General features: G+C 50.0%; 2 protein-coding genes across 2 annotated transcripts in view; both read right to left on the bottom strand.

Moving 5' to 3' along the window:
• LOC116335330 (segment polarity protein dishevelled homolog DVL-3) overlaps positions 1-4,137 on the bottom strand; it is a 28,235-nt gene extending 24,098 nt beyond the window's left edge. Inside the window, exons 1-6 of the mRNA XM_031758989.2 lie at positions 3,910-4,137; positions 3,281-3,676; positions 1,314-1,383; positions 344-477; positions 168-259; positions 1-74 (exon numbers count right to left, since the gene is read on the bottom strand). The exon at positions 1-74 is cut by the window's left edge and continues 71 nt beyond it. Of these exons, the coding sequence (XP_031614849.2) occupies positions 1-74; positions 168-259; positions 344-477; positions 1,314-1,383; positions 3,281-3,676; positions 3,910-3,956 (813 nt within the window). The 5' untranslated portion in view covers positions 3,957-4,137. The remainder of the gene's footprint in view (positions 75-167; positions 260-343; positions 478-1,313; positions 1,384-3,280; positions 3,677-3,909) is intronic.
• A 132-nt stretch (positions 4,138-4,269) lies between these two features.
• Positions 4,270-11,859, bottom strand: rnpepl1 (arginyl aminopeptidase like 1). Its single transcript, XM_031759021.2, has 12 exons — positions 11,539-11,859; positions 10,062-10,593; positions 9,831-9,971; positions 9,582-9,733; positions 8,934-9,050; positions 8,627-8,862; positions 8,333-8,446; positions 8,134-8,246; positions 7,727-7,835; positions 7,411-7,638; positions 5,612-5,754; positions 4,270-5,504 (listed from the first exon to the last, which is right to left on the bottom strand). The coding sequence occupies exons 2-12, from the start codon at positions 10,548-10,550 to the stop codon at positions 5,196-5,198; spliced, it is 2,151 nt and encodes a 716-aa protein (XP_031614881.2). The 5' UTR covers positions 10,551-10,593; positions 11,539-11,859; the 3' UTR covers positions 4,270-5,195.
• Positions 11,860-14,662: the final 2,803 nt, after the last annotated feature.

Genomic DNA, 14,662 nt, shown 5'->3' with positions numbered 1-14,662 from the left:
ACTGTCGCCGCCACCTGTTGGCTCCACCCCCCTCATATCAGCTGGACAGTGGGCATGGCCATTCAGGCGATCACCTGTAGAGACCACAGCCAATCAGCAGATGGCAGGAAATGCCTGTCACTGCTTAACAAGTGTGCAGGCGGCACCTCTCTCTCTCTGCGTCTTACCTTGGTCACCCACATCTTTCCTCTGCAGCCTCTCTGAAACAGCAGGTTTGACCTCTGACCCCTGCAGCTCATCATGGCTCACAGTAGCAGCACTGAGACAGACATGACATCACTTTCTGTCAGCACTGAGGCCTAGGCTAAAACACGCTTTGTATTCCGGGCCCCGGTGTACTCACTGGAAAGATGGCGGTCTGGAGTCTCCAATACCACCTGTCCTCTCTATGGGGGGTGGGGCTAAGCTGGTGGGCGTGGCCACAGACTGGATATCTGAACCTCTGAAATCCAGCTGGCAGGTGTCTGATGACACCAACTGAAAGGAGGAGAGACATGATGAACACCTGAAGGCTCAGGACACACCTGTGTGTGTGTGTGTGTGTGTGTGTGTTGTGCCTGTTTACCACCACTGTGAGGACACAAATTACAACTGACATCGTGGGGACATAAAGTATTTTCCGTAATAAAGGTTTGAGAGTGGAGCGAGGGAAGCTTTTAATTAGAATCCATTCAGTGTCTTCCAGTTATCCAATTAATAACACAACAAAATGTGTTTTCAGTGTTTTGATGTAATAATAATAATAATAATAAATTTTATTTATGAGCGCCTTTCAAGTCACCCAAGGACACTTTACAATAGGAAGACACATAGTAAAACAATGGCAAAATAAGAACAATAAAACAAAACCACAACATAAAATTAACAAACAGTGGATTCACAGTGAATATGCAGATTTGAACAGATGAGTTTTGAGTTGGGATTTAAACTGGGGGAGAGAACCAATGTTTCTTATTTCTGGGGGTAGGCAGTTCCACAGCCTGGGAGCAGAGCAGCTGAAAGCTCTGCTTCCCATGGTGGTGAGGCGGAAGGAAGGTACAGCAAGCTGGATAGAAGAGGAAGATCGAAGTGAACGGGCAGAACAGGTAGTGGTTAACAGGTCAGAAAGATAAGGAGGAGCGAGGTTATGAATGGCCTTGAAGGTGAGCAGAAGAAGTTTGAATATTATTATGATGTGACTGAAAAAAGCTGTTGTGTGCCTGCAGGTGTGCTTTGCCTGACTGTGTCGTTTTGAGACAAAGGAACAAGTTTGTCCTTAATCATCATCAACAGTCCTCATAAACTCAGCTGTACCGTGTTAGTGTGTTACTGACCCAACAGACGACCCGTCCGTTCACACAGGGCAGCCTGGCGTCATCGTCGCTGATCTCCTCTTTGACCACCCTGTAACACAGCAATGAAAGAAAATTAAACATAAGCACTCCAAAAATATCTAATAGCTACATGTGGGCATCTCAGGTATACAGAAACCACACCCACCTGCTATCAGAACCTCATATTTGTAAGGGGCAGCCAATTAGAATGAGAGACATGCAAGGATTTTGATTGGATGTCACTGAGGTATTAGCAGGTATCTGAGTCTGTGTGATGCTAACCAAACTAGCATTAGCTGATAACTCAGTACTCCATCTCATCCAAATATGGTGACTTCCTGAAACAAACTGGACTAACATCACGACCACAACGCTGAGGGTTTAAAGTGGGCGGTGTCATGATGGCTACGTCCATCTCATATTCACAGTGTGAGTATTACTGCAGCTGTGGCGGGGACACTAACCCCGCCCGGTGTTCTCCTCTGAGACGTCTCCTCCTCTTTGTTACACTCAGAGTCACAGATCAATACTGAGCAGACCGATCGATCAATCATCGCAGCATCAGCTGAGAGGGGTCACACACATGTGTTGGTCTGCCTATCTTTGTGAGGACACGTAGTCACGGACTCCATCCCCCAAACCTGAACCTGGTTGTAATCTGAACCCTGAAACCAACTGTGCACCTCCACGCAGCTGCCACCCCCCCCCCCCAACGTCGGCACCAGGTCCTCACAAAGACAGGAAGGCAAACACACAACCTCATGTGAGGAAACACAAAAGGGATTTTGGTTTTAACTCATACAGTCTGTCATAAAAGCCCTGTGTGTGTGTGTGTGTGTGTGTGTGTGTGTGTGTGTGTGTGTGTGCGTGTGTGTGTGTGTGTGTGCATGTGTGTGTGTGTGTGTGTGTGTGTGTGTGTGTGTGTGTGTGTGCGTGTGTGTGCAGGGATTATAGAAACTCAGATTATTAAACAGTTGTTTCATCAGAGGTTCAGAGTAAATGAGTGAATAAAAATAAACAGCTCACACTGAAACACAGGCTGGGCTTACGAACCGTCAACAGCTGACGTGCATGAATATTAACGAGTGTTGGTTACAAATATGTCGTCATGGAATAAACTTGGTGTTTTTGTGTAGTATGAGTGTGCAAGTCCACAGGCTGTGACCTGTGTGTGTGGGTTTAAAACCACACAAACACAGAGATGAGTTTGAGGCGTGGAACCTGCTGCAGCACGCCCACATCACAGCGCCGCTCCATAAAACCTCTGCAAAAACCAGAGTAGGTGAAACGTGCAGGAGGAGCCCCGGAGCGCCACCCTCAGACCGGAGGGCGAGGGCGGTCTGGAATACAGAGAGCGAAGGGCGGGAACATGTTGGGGAGCCCGATGTCACGGGGACGCCACAGATATGAACAGATGTGAACATGGGTGGATGAAGGCTGACAAGGCTTATCCACGCGGAGCGAGATGTTCTCTAGAGAACTTCCTGTCAGGAAAAACCACCCAGTTTCCGCCCTGTCCACCACAGCTGCTGCACACGTGCGGCACAGCGGACTCGTTCACCTTTGACCCCGAGCCCGCAGGTGCAGCGTCGGGTGGAGCGGCTCAGCTCCAGGCTCCGACCGGGCTCTGCTGCCGCCACCTTAGGATTTCTCCAAGTGTGAGGCCGCAAAGAGGGCGGAGCACCCCGATGGCGCCAAAGGCGTGGCTGCACGCTGACCTCTGACCTCCAGCTCTGAGCTCTGAGGGGAGAACACCTGCTCCACAGGAGGCAGGTGAGGGGGGGCGGAGCTCTCCCTGTGAGGCGTCTGAGGTCCCGCTGCTGCTGAGGGTCAGCTTCAGCTGCTCCACCCAGACATGCGCAGGAGGGTGATTGTTCTTTAAGAATAACAAACATCATGTGACGCGTGACGGGAACAATACACTCACCCGATCACGGATCAATGAGCGCACGGACCACGTGACTCACCCGAAGTCGTCGTCCACGGACTTGAAGAAGAATTTTATGTTGGGTTTGTTCAGCACGTGCTTAAAGTCCGCCAGGGTCACGCGCTCCGCGGGCACGTTGATGCGGATGAGGTAGGGGGTGTCCTGGTCCTCCAGGTGGTAGATGACGCGGGTCTCCTCCGCCATGCCCGCGAGCCCGGCGTGGCGGTCACGGGAGGACGCTGAGGAGACGCACCTGTGCACCTGTCTGCGCGCCCGCGCTCCGTTCGAGTGCGTCTCCGCTCCAGAGGTTTCGCTCCCGGTCCAGATGTGTCGGTGCAGCTGGTGCGGGTCTGATGCTTCGTCTCCTCCCGACGCCGTCAAGACACACACACACACACAACACACACACTTCCGCTCGGGCCCTTCAGAATAAGACCTGAGTGAACGCAGGCAAAAGTAAAAAAAATATCTGGACTCTGCGAAACGATGACACACACACACCTCCACGTTATTACGTCACAACGTCAGTTTAAACCCGCTGCTCCGTCAGAAGTTCAGTCTCCACATTAAAGGTCATTTTTCTTTTGGGGCTTTTTGTTCTCATTCAGTTTTATTTATTATTTATATGTCATGTAGTTATTTTATCTTATTTTTTTTTATTATGGTTACCAATTTTGTAGGTCCGCATATTCAAACTCCCTGAAGGTACAGAACATATGTCCTCGACCCAGAAACGCTTTTCTTTTTCCCGCCGTCCTGTTTACGTGACATCACGTCCCTCCCCTGTATCCGGGCTGAACTCATGAGCTCACAGCAGAGCCCGACTCCTGAATAAACTCGAGCCCCGATCGTTGCCTGTTTCCGCAGCTCGGACGAGAGCAAACGAACCGCTGAATCATCCTGTAACGGACCGCTCCTCCAGCTTTTATTGTGAAGGGAAAGCCGTAGAGCTTCCGGCACTTATGCCCCTTCAAGCTAACGACAAACACGTCCGACTTTTCCGGCCTAATCTGAGAATGAAAGCACCCATAGAGACAATCATTTTATTGTTAATCAAACACGTGATCAAACAGGAAACAGTTTCAGTTATTGACACGCCAATTCATGAATATAAATAAAAGATGCATTCATTCAGTTCTGAATTTTCTTAATGGATACTGATTGAGTATCGGTGTTTATTAAAGGGTCAGCAGAGTTCATAAAAACAAACGTCCATAAAACAGTAAAAACAAACAGGCAATGCGAGTTCGCCCATCGGACCGGTCCCGTGGGCTCGTTTAGTCAGAGGTCAGGTAAACATGAGGTTTCAACCGTTATCTTCAACATTCAGGGAGCGAGGAGGCGTTCAGTGTCGGTGGGACGTTGGAGAGCCCAGGCAAACAGAAGGCTGCATGTTCCCAGCTGCAGCGAAGGCACCATTAAGGTGATCTGCTGGTGTTCTAAGGTTCTTCAGGTGAGTCCACACAAGTAGAGGTAGACTTTAAACACTTTCACAGAGGCTCCGCCCACACAGTGATGGGGGCAGAGACTTCAACAAGGCAAAGGCACTCACGGCGAAGGGCGAAACCAACCAGCAGCAAGCGCACGGGCAGAGGACGAGCGTCAGGATCAAATGTTTCTCTAGCTGAATCATCAGCAAGCATGGTGTCTGCGTCCCTGCCCAGTCGAACTCCGCCCACACTAACGTGTTTCTGTGCAAGTTAGCACGAACGCAGCCTGATCATGTGACGGTGCCCTGGTGGCGTGTTTCTGCCAGAAGCTGAGAAGAAGAACGACCTGACCTCTGCTCTGTCGTCAGTCGCATAAAAACACTCTAGGGTCCAACCAGGGCCCTCCTCGGGGGCCCCGGCCACAGGTCAAGATTTCAAGCAGTGACCTTTGACCCCCGTCAAACCCTTTAAAACATCTGGAGTGAGGCTTTCTTTTGATTGTTTCTACTTCCTGTAGTCCGGTCATCACGCCGAGACGTTGACATCACGCAGCGCAATGGCGGCAGTTGTTCCGGTAGCGCCGCCAGGGGAGGCAGTCGCCACGGCAGCAGTCAGCTCCTGCGGGGGGGTGGAGCCAGAGGAGGAGGGAGGCACAACGGGCAGAGCGGAGCCGTTCTGATTGGTCGAGCTGGTCTGGAACAGGATCTGCTGCAGCGTGCGTCTGAGGTTCGGGTGCAGCCGCCGCTGTGTCTGGTAGAAGATCTCCACGGCAACACACTTCATCACCCCAGCAACCAGGTCCTCATACAGCGGCACTGTGTACATCCTGGACGTCTGCGGAGAGGGAGGAGCAAACATGACAGAGTATCTGAGCGACCCTCTTAAAGCTATGCCTGTTCTGATTGGCTGAACGTCCCAACAGGCAGGTGGGCGGGACTTACGTGTTTGTGCAGGAAGGCTCGCACTCGCGGCAGGTCGGGGTAGAAGCTGTTCCTCACCACCATCTGCAGCCAGCGGATCTGCACCTCGGCGTTCAGCCCGTCGAACAGCGACGAGTACGAGTCCGACAGGCTCGCCATCACACCTGCGCAGTGACATCATCATTACATCACTGAACCTCCAGTGGCCACCTGTCATATCACTTCCTGTGTTCTGCACGGTGAGGAACTTCAAGGCCGTTTCTCAATATGTGTACTTGTGATCCGTCATCAGTCGCAGTACTGTTCTCATTCAAAGTATCAAATCTAACATTAAAATATTTAAATTCAGGAGGAAACAGTTTCACCGGGAGCAGAAACAGCGTGCTGATGCGTGGAGTAGGGCTGCACAATTAATCGTTAGAAAATCGCGATCTCAATTCATACTTATGTGCGTTCTCATTTCCAAATGACAACGATTTAAAAAAAAAAAAAAAAAAAAGATGACGATTGTACCGCATTTTGATCCGGGACATAATCTGCATGACAACAAGCGCTCACTCTTCCTGCTCAACAAATGACAAGGGCGGAGCCTTATACCACGTGATACAGAAGCCAGCTGGCAGGGAAAAAACAACGGAGAGCACTCCTCATTGTAATACTACAATGTCATCTGTTATGTGATCTCTGTTTTCCTAACTGTATGTCTAAAATGTGACAAATAAAGTTTATTTAAAAAAACAACAAAAACAACAACGGAGAGCATGTGAGAGATGACGAAGTTGTAAAGGCCAAGAAAGTGACAGGAGAAAATCCGTCCCGGTCAACCACCCAAACATCAATAACAGGAACCTTATACAGCGCTTCCCCATACCCGTCGAACTCCCGCAGGCACAAAGAAATTACGGAGGCGATCACTTATCACCTGGCCAAAGATATGGCTCCCATCAACACTGTGCAAAACGAGGGATTTAGGAAAATGATCAACACCCTAGACAAACACTACACAGTGCCGTCCCGCAACTATTTTTCAAATGTTGCACTACCTGCTCTATACACGCAGTGTCGAGGAAACGACAAAATGTGAGACATTTGTTGTTTTTATGTTCAGTCTCAACTGTTACGAAGTTGATGTGCAGTTAATAAGTGCAATAAATATTTATATTGGAAAAGAAAATCGTGAGAGAATCGTGATCTCAATTCTAAGCAAAAAAATCGTGATTCTCATTTTCTGCAAAATCGTGCAGCCCTAGCATGGAGACCCTCAACGCTGCTCCAACAACGATCCGATTTGCTCCAGACTCTTCCAAACCCCAGCTGTCTGTTGTGAGTACTGAGTGTTTACTAAAATAAAAGCGTTCTAACGTCTCACGTTTGTTTTGCACGTGTACTTTGTTGATTAGGAGACATGAAGCCTGTGTCTCGCAGTGATTGTGCTTCACTGTATGAAACAGATGATCTGTCAAAGTGCTGAAATAAATCTGCGTACATCATGTGTAACGGTTAAATTAAGAGGGGGTGGAGTTGCGATGTCATCACCTACACTGCTGTTCCAATAACAGAACGATCGCGCTGCATCCTCGGGAAGTCCGAACTCCCGTGTGAACGGGAGCCAGTACGTACTCACGTACTTGAGTACTGAGAAACGGCCCGCAACCTCGTCACCAATCACAACCACTTGCAGCAAACAGGAAGTCACATAATCCCTTTCATCAGTACTCGTGTGTTTCATGCTGCAGAGTACAAATACTCGAGTACTTTGCACTCTAGCAGAGTATTGCAAGCTCTGAATGATGTGTTGCAGTGTTGCTATGGCAACGTACTGTGCGGCAGCGGCGAATGGTCCAGCATGCGGTCCAGGAAAAGGACGATCTGAAAGGTACTCCAGGTTGAGAGGTCAAAGGTCGCGAGCGCCTCCAGGTCAGGGGGGTCGGCGTTCCTCCACAGGTCACACAGATCCTGGACGGGCCCAATAAGAGCGCCACCCGCTGACAGGTCCGGCTCATAGGGAGGCGGGCCGCAGCCGCTCAGCCAACGCTCAAACTCTAGACCTGAGGGCAAGCGCACACACAGGAAGTGATGTCACAGAGGAGACTAGGAGGCTGCTGACACACAGGTGAGCTGAAAGTGTCTCCTGACCTTCTCTCTGAGCGACAGCGGTGTCCTTCAGCTCCGGGAAATAAGACAGGAAGTAGTCTATGAGGTCCTGAGCCACCACGCTTTTAAACTTAAACTCTGAGATGTAATCCTGTGACCCACACACACACACACACACACACACACACACACACACCACACACACACACACGAGGCAAACACTGGTCACATGACTCTGAGCAGCACTCATGTAAAACATCCTGGTGAAATGTAAATCCATGGAAATGTGGAGCAGAAGTATGTGGACACTGACTGTGAAAGCAACTCAGCTGCTGTCCACAAACAAACTGTCACAGTCACTGCTGGAACACACGTGACACATGTATGACTCCAGTGTGTGTGTGTGTGTGTGTGTGTGTGTGTGTGTGTGTGTGTGTGTGCGCGCTGACCCTGAGGAAACAGTCGAAGCGTCTCACGTCCCCGCTGATCTCTGACAGATACGACACGAAGCAGAAACCTTTCTCGTAGGTGAACAGGTTCATCAGCGTGCTGGGGTTCACACCTGGAACAGGTAACAGTGATGTCATCTCACCTGTGCGAGTGAACACCACACCTCCATCTGTGTGTGTGTGTGGGTGGGAAGGTCACCTGACTCAAACTTGACCTGCAGCCTGCTCACTGGGTTGTTGTCTCCGAGGAGACGCAGCTGTCTGTGGAGGGCGTCCAATCGTACAGCAGTCTCCAGGCAGGTGAACGGCTCACCTGGGGGTGACAGGTAACGCGAGGTGACCAAAAGTATGTGGACTGAGGCTGAACTTGTCTTTACTTTAAAAATCAATAATCAGCTGTTCGTGACTTCAGGTTCAAACATCTAAACACTGAAAATGTTTTGAAAGCTCGCCAACAAAAACATAAAATCTGAAACAGTGAACGCAGCGTTACCGTAGGCCTCCGTGGTGATCCTCCGCTGGGCGTATGTCGCCAGGCCTTCGCTCAGCCACATCTCCTCCCAGGTGGCGTTGGTGACGGCGTTGCCGAACCAGCCGTGGGCGATCTCGTGGATGACGTCGATCAGCAGGAACTCGCTGCTCTCCAGGATGGAGGCGATGATGAAGGTGAGGCAGGGGTTCTCCATGGCGACGATGGGGAAGGAGGGAGGGAGGAAGACGATGTCGCACCTGAGGACGAGCCATGTCAGCGTCGCTGCGGATGTTTTAAAGAAAGTTTGGTCAGAAACTTAGAGGCTCACCTGCCCCACAGGTAAGGTCCAAACAGGTCCTCGGCGACGCCCAGCCAGCGCTCCACGCTGCCCCCTAGCTTCTTCACCGCGCAGGACAACAGGCAAGGCTCCGCCCACACACGACTCCTGAAAAAAGATTGGCCAAAGGTCAAAATGTGTTTTTGCACAGATGTAAATATTTTATTATCATCTTTGACGAATGTTTCAGGATCCTTTATCTCACATTTATCTTTCATATATTTCTTAGATGCTTTTCACTCATTTACAGTATTTTAATAATTCGAGCCTCGGTGTGCTGCAGGTTTTAGACGCAACAGCTGATTTAAACAGCTAAATGAAAACATTCCCCAGAAACCTGGTGATGAGCTCATCATGTGACTCAGGTGTGCTGACCCAGGGTGACCCCTGCAGGACACCGAGGCCTGGAGTGCTCCACCCCTGATTTAACATCAGAAATATCAAAAATGATCTGTTTGTTTGACTAAAATCATTTTTTAAATTTTTGCTTTTATCCAAACAAACTGATGTAACATGTTTCAAACTTACTCATCGTCAAAAACATCAAAATATTTTACACTGAAATTTATTTTGCAAAAAAATATTTGGACTTATTTTGATAAATAATGAAAATGAAAACGTTATTTTACGCGGAGCGACCTCGGCCCGACGTCTACGTGCTGCAGCTCGCCGGCCACCAGCGCCACCAGGTAGGAGGGGATGGGAAACTCCATGGAGAACTGGAAGACGCGGTCCTGTTTGGAGTACGAACTCCGAGACGCGCTCATGAGGACCGTCACGCCCTCCGGGACCTGCCGAGGAGGAGAAGCAGAAACGGCGTGACTGCAGGTGTTTAAGGAAACGCATTCTGTCACCGCGCTGATGTTACCTGGGCTCCGTGTGACTCACCCGAACAGTGGCAGTGTACGTGCTCTTGACAGCCGGCGTGTCGAAGCAGGGGAAGAAGGAGCGGTTACACACCGAGTGACCCTGAGTGAAGACCAGAGGACGAACCTGACCGCAGGTGAGCTCCGAGTCCAGCCACCAGATCTGCAGACACACACACAGACACACACACGGGTCACGCTGCGGTCACCTTCAACGTGCTCACGCTGTACAGACACAGTGTCGTCTCCTTACAGCCGGCCCATCCGTGGTGGTGTAGCGGACCGTGATCTGGACCGCCCGGCCTGGTTTCACCGCCGCGGTTGGCAGGCTGATGCTGAGCGACGAGCCGTAGTCGGTGAATGGGTCCACACGGTAGGTGAGGGACACGGGCTCCTGCTGCCGGGCCCCCGGGACCTTACAGTCTATGGAGTGGATCAATAAAGAAGGGTGGGAGTCCAGGATCAGGGAGCAGACCCCCGGCTGGACTGGAACCAGGTCCAGAACCAGCCAGCCGCTCATCTCCTTCACTGCAAAGTTCAGCCGCAGGTCCAGGTGGAAGTGACGCAGCTGGAAGCTCCTGAAGTTCGATGCGGACGCCACGTCCACCAGGGGGCAGCGTTGGAATTCCGGACCCGGGCCCGCAGAGGGCCGGCCCGAGTCCCCGGAGCACCGGCCCCCGGAGTCCGGCAGGGATTTACGGCAGCAGCACAGTGAGGTGGGCGCCTGGTGGAGCTCTGCCATGGTGAGCTAAAGCTGAGACCAAACCCACTTAGACCGGAACCAACTGCATGAGACACGAACAAGAACACACCTGTGAGGGTCAGGAACACAGAGCAGAAACACACCAGGCCTGCCTCAATGCTCCAGTGCACCCAGTACAGATCCAAACAGGACCCCAGTTTAACACAGAATCCCCAAAACTACCTTCAACTCACAGTTTTAGTCCAATTCAAACCATATAAACTGACACCCACCCTTGAACCCAGTACACAACTCAGGTACTAACCCAGTTTAACTCAGGACTTGATGCGTAGCCCAGTTTAGCCCAAATAAGTAACTTTAACCCAACCAGAGGCTCGGCCTCAAAACTCCATTCAAAACCTCGTTAAAGAAACGTCTAATTTTACGCCTAACAAGACATTAAGCCCCCGGTGAAAACTCATCCTGTGTGTCCCTGGATCCTCGATAAACCCAGAATTTTGTATTTTTAAATCATTTGAACATTTTTTTAAACAGTTTAGGACCAAGTGAAAACTTTTAATCCACATCTAAACCCAGCTTTACTGGTCAGCCAGGTCCACCCCATTCAAAACTTCAATAACCAAATATCGAATTTAAGAGTCAGTCCGCTGAAGACTGAAAATAAAGCAGAATAAAGGCTCCGCTGAGCGTGGGCTGACCTTCTGCCTGCTTCTCTTAGATTTAAGGAACTATTTGACCGGTAAACTTTGACTCTTTGTCCATTTAGACAACATTCAATCAAACTTAGCAAACACTCACAGCCAGTGTTTAACAGCCCTGCGTGTTAAACCGAAGTTAAACTTAATTTAAAACAACAATTTCAATAAAGTCACAGACCCGAAAGAGCTCCGACACCCGGGAGACTCTCAAAGCCCAGTTTAAAGCGCAGTTTTCGGGACTTTCAGTGGCGGCTAGCAGCGCTGGAAGTTAGCAGCTTTAGCTCGAAGTGAGTGAAAACAGCACCTTAAGGTCAGCGCGTTTAACTGACCTGGTTAGCAGAGCCGGCTAATCAGCGCATTAGCACGGCGCACTGTTGCTGCTTCACGGGGACACATTTAAGTAAAATCCATCAGGACCGCACGGCGGAAGAACCAGGCGGACACCGGCTCCCCGGGAGAGCTCAACCCGGCTCCCTGCCCGCAGTCCCGGACACCGAACCCGCGTCCTCCCAGAGGCTCGACGAGGGCTGGAGGTGAGCTGTGAGTCCGAGACCACACGGACACAAAGAGGTAGAGGACACCGGCGAAGACCCGGGGGACAGTCGAGGCTCCGCTCCGGACTAAACAGGAAGTAACAACAGCGGGGAAAAAAGTTTCTGCAGGCCGATGAGGGGCGCTGTGGAGGCGGGCACACGGAGTTGGAGGGCGGCTCCATCCATTTACCTGTTCATCCACCCATTAACGTATCAGTCTATTGATTCGTTCCATGACCACGGTGTGCAAAAACTGCAACAAACAAAACAAAAACAGTGCAAAAGAAAAGTGCAACAATAACAGTGGCTCTGTGTGTGTGTGTGTGTGTGTGTTCTGGAGTCTGACGGTCTGGGGGAAGAACCTGTTTCTCAGTCTGCCAGTGAGGGTCTGGATGCTCCAGTATCTCTTTCCATGGATGCAGCAGGTGTGATAGGTGTCTGTGATGGAGGGAAGAGAGGCTCCGATGATCCTCTCAGCTGCTCTCACTGTCAGTTCTAGGGTACTGTGATCCGATACGGTGCAGTTACCATCCTGACAGTGATGCAGCTGCTCAGGACGCTCTCGATAGTCCCTCTGTAGAAGGTGGTGAGAATGGATGGAGGGAGATGGGCTTTCCTCAGCTTCCTCAGGAAGTAGAGATGCTGCTGGGCCTTCTTAGTTATAGAGCTGGTGTTGAGGGACCAGGAGAGGTTCTCCACCAGGTGGACACCAAGGAATCTGGTGCTCATGACGACCTCCACAGAGGATCCATCGATTCAACCATTCATCCACCTGTCAACATATAGGTCTATTCATCCATTTACCCAGCCATCACATCAGCTCAGTGGAAGGATCATGGTTTTCTGGAGTGTTCTGTGCACACTGAGGAGAATGGAAAGCTTCACATTGAAGCTCCCACACACAGAGCAGTACCTCCACCCTGTGGAAGGCAGACTCAGGAGTCTTCCCCACCACGACGTCTCAGTGTCCTTCAGACCCAGCCACACACTCAGACACACTGGAGACACCAAACAGCCACCTCGACAGGACTCAGCTGTTCATCTGCATCTAAAGGTCAAAGGTCAGTCTTTGAGGATGTCAGTATCCACATGTTGGACAGGGAAGACAGATGGTTTGAATGAGGAGTGAAAGAAGCACCACACCAACTGTCTGCCATCTATAATCCGGTCATCTTAACACCCACTCACACCTTGGGTCATGTGATGAGGTAGATGATCAATAGTGGGTCAGCGACCCTCTCTGGGGCTCTCCACCATTTGGTGTTAGAGCTGAAGAAGCTTCTCAGATGAAACATCTTCAGAAGTCCGGTCTCTTTTCTTTCCCGCTCGTCGGTCCACCGTTCGCCAGATGAGATCCCACACACACAGTTATCTGTTCATTCACACTACTCGTGCGCGATCCCACTGATGTACCTTCTGATCCGATACCAGTAAAATTCAGGGTGGTGCCAACCATCCTGATCCCACACTTTGTACCAAAACTTCATGTGTTGTTGTATCTGAAGTTACAGCTCCATAATCATTACAGGACATCAGTGTGCTTATTGTTCATTTATGAAGGATTACCATAAAAAACCTGCCGTTGTGTGTTGGCTGATGCTATTTGAACACGTATACCTTTCTGTCATTTAACATGGACATCTCAAACATCCACAGTATTTCTGTGTCACACTACAAATATATTGGTGTGGATCCAAAGTTACTCAGGCAGCTGATTGGAGGAGAGTCATGTGCCGTGACTTATTAGATCAGTTCTCACCACTGTCCCTGCGATTTTTACTTTCCACAATAATTAGTTAACACAATGAAAGACACCTTTCAGGTGTTCGTGTGTTTTCAAACCAGGTTTTTGGATTTTTCCTGTCTGTAACGCACACGAAGCTGGGGACGTTTATGTTTTCCAAAGGAAGAATGAACACAGTTCAGCGGGCTGCATACAGAACTTGATGGATAAAAGCAAAGTATTGATACCGATACTAGTGTTGGTATTGATACCATCCATATTTGGATCGATACGCCCACCTCTATCCTCTCGAGCTCTCTGCCGACCCAATCAACACCTCCTCTCCCTCTGTGCTGTACGCTCTTCTTCCTTCATCTCTCTGACTGTGGCACTTTTCCTGAACTGAAAGTGTCAGCTGAGCTCATGAACCCAGCTCGAGGCAGACTGCTCTGCTATTTATTGTTAACCACGTCTTCACCCACATAGCAGACTGGTCTGGCCCGGATCTGGTGTCAAGCCGGCACTGCTGGCTGACTTCTGGCATGATAAGTGGTATGTCATTCAGATATGGGCCAGGCCTGGCATAGATGACACTGTCTATGTGATGTCATGCCACATCTGGCCTGATTATGGTTTGGTGTATGTGGCCCAGGCTCATGGAAAACAGGTCTGGCCCGGATCCGGCATCAAGCTGGCACTTCTGACTGACTGGTGTCATGGCAGGGTGTATGTCAGCCAGATGTGGGCCAGGTCTGGCAATGATGGCACTATTTATGTTCCTGTTTTCCTATTTTAGTTAGAAGACCCAAATGCCATGTTGCAATACTATACTGCTATGGTAGCCAATGTTTCAAATGCAGGTTTGACAGGTTTGTGAGTGTACACTTTATCCAAAACCTAGGGAGGGTTTACTCATATTTACCACTGGGTGTCTGTAGCTCAGGAGGTAGAGCAGGTCACCTACTGATCGGAAGGTTAGTGGTTCGATTCCTGTGTGATCCTTCAGTCAGCAGGTCAAGAGTATGGATGTAGTTAGGAAGCCCTCAGTTTAGAGAAAATGTGGCATGTTGTATAGAGCACTTGCAATAATCTGAGAGAGTAGAGAAGTGCTATATAAGTCCATTCACTGTCTGAACAGAGTTTCGTCATGTTACTTTCGCATGTTCTGGCACGTTGTTATTACCTGGCTTGATTAAG

The sequence above is a fragment of the Oreochromis aureus genome, linkage group 14 (genome assembly GCF_013358895.1).
Source record: "Oreochromis aureus strain Israel breed Guangdong linkage group 14, ZZ_aureus, whole genome shotgun sequence".
NCBI lineage: Eukaryota > Metazoa > Chordata > Actinopteri > Cichliformes > Cichlidae > Oreochromis > Oreochromis aureus.
Note: the sequence above shows the minus strand (reverse complement) of the source record. Positions and strands in the feature narration are given on the sequence as shown.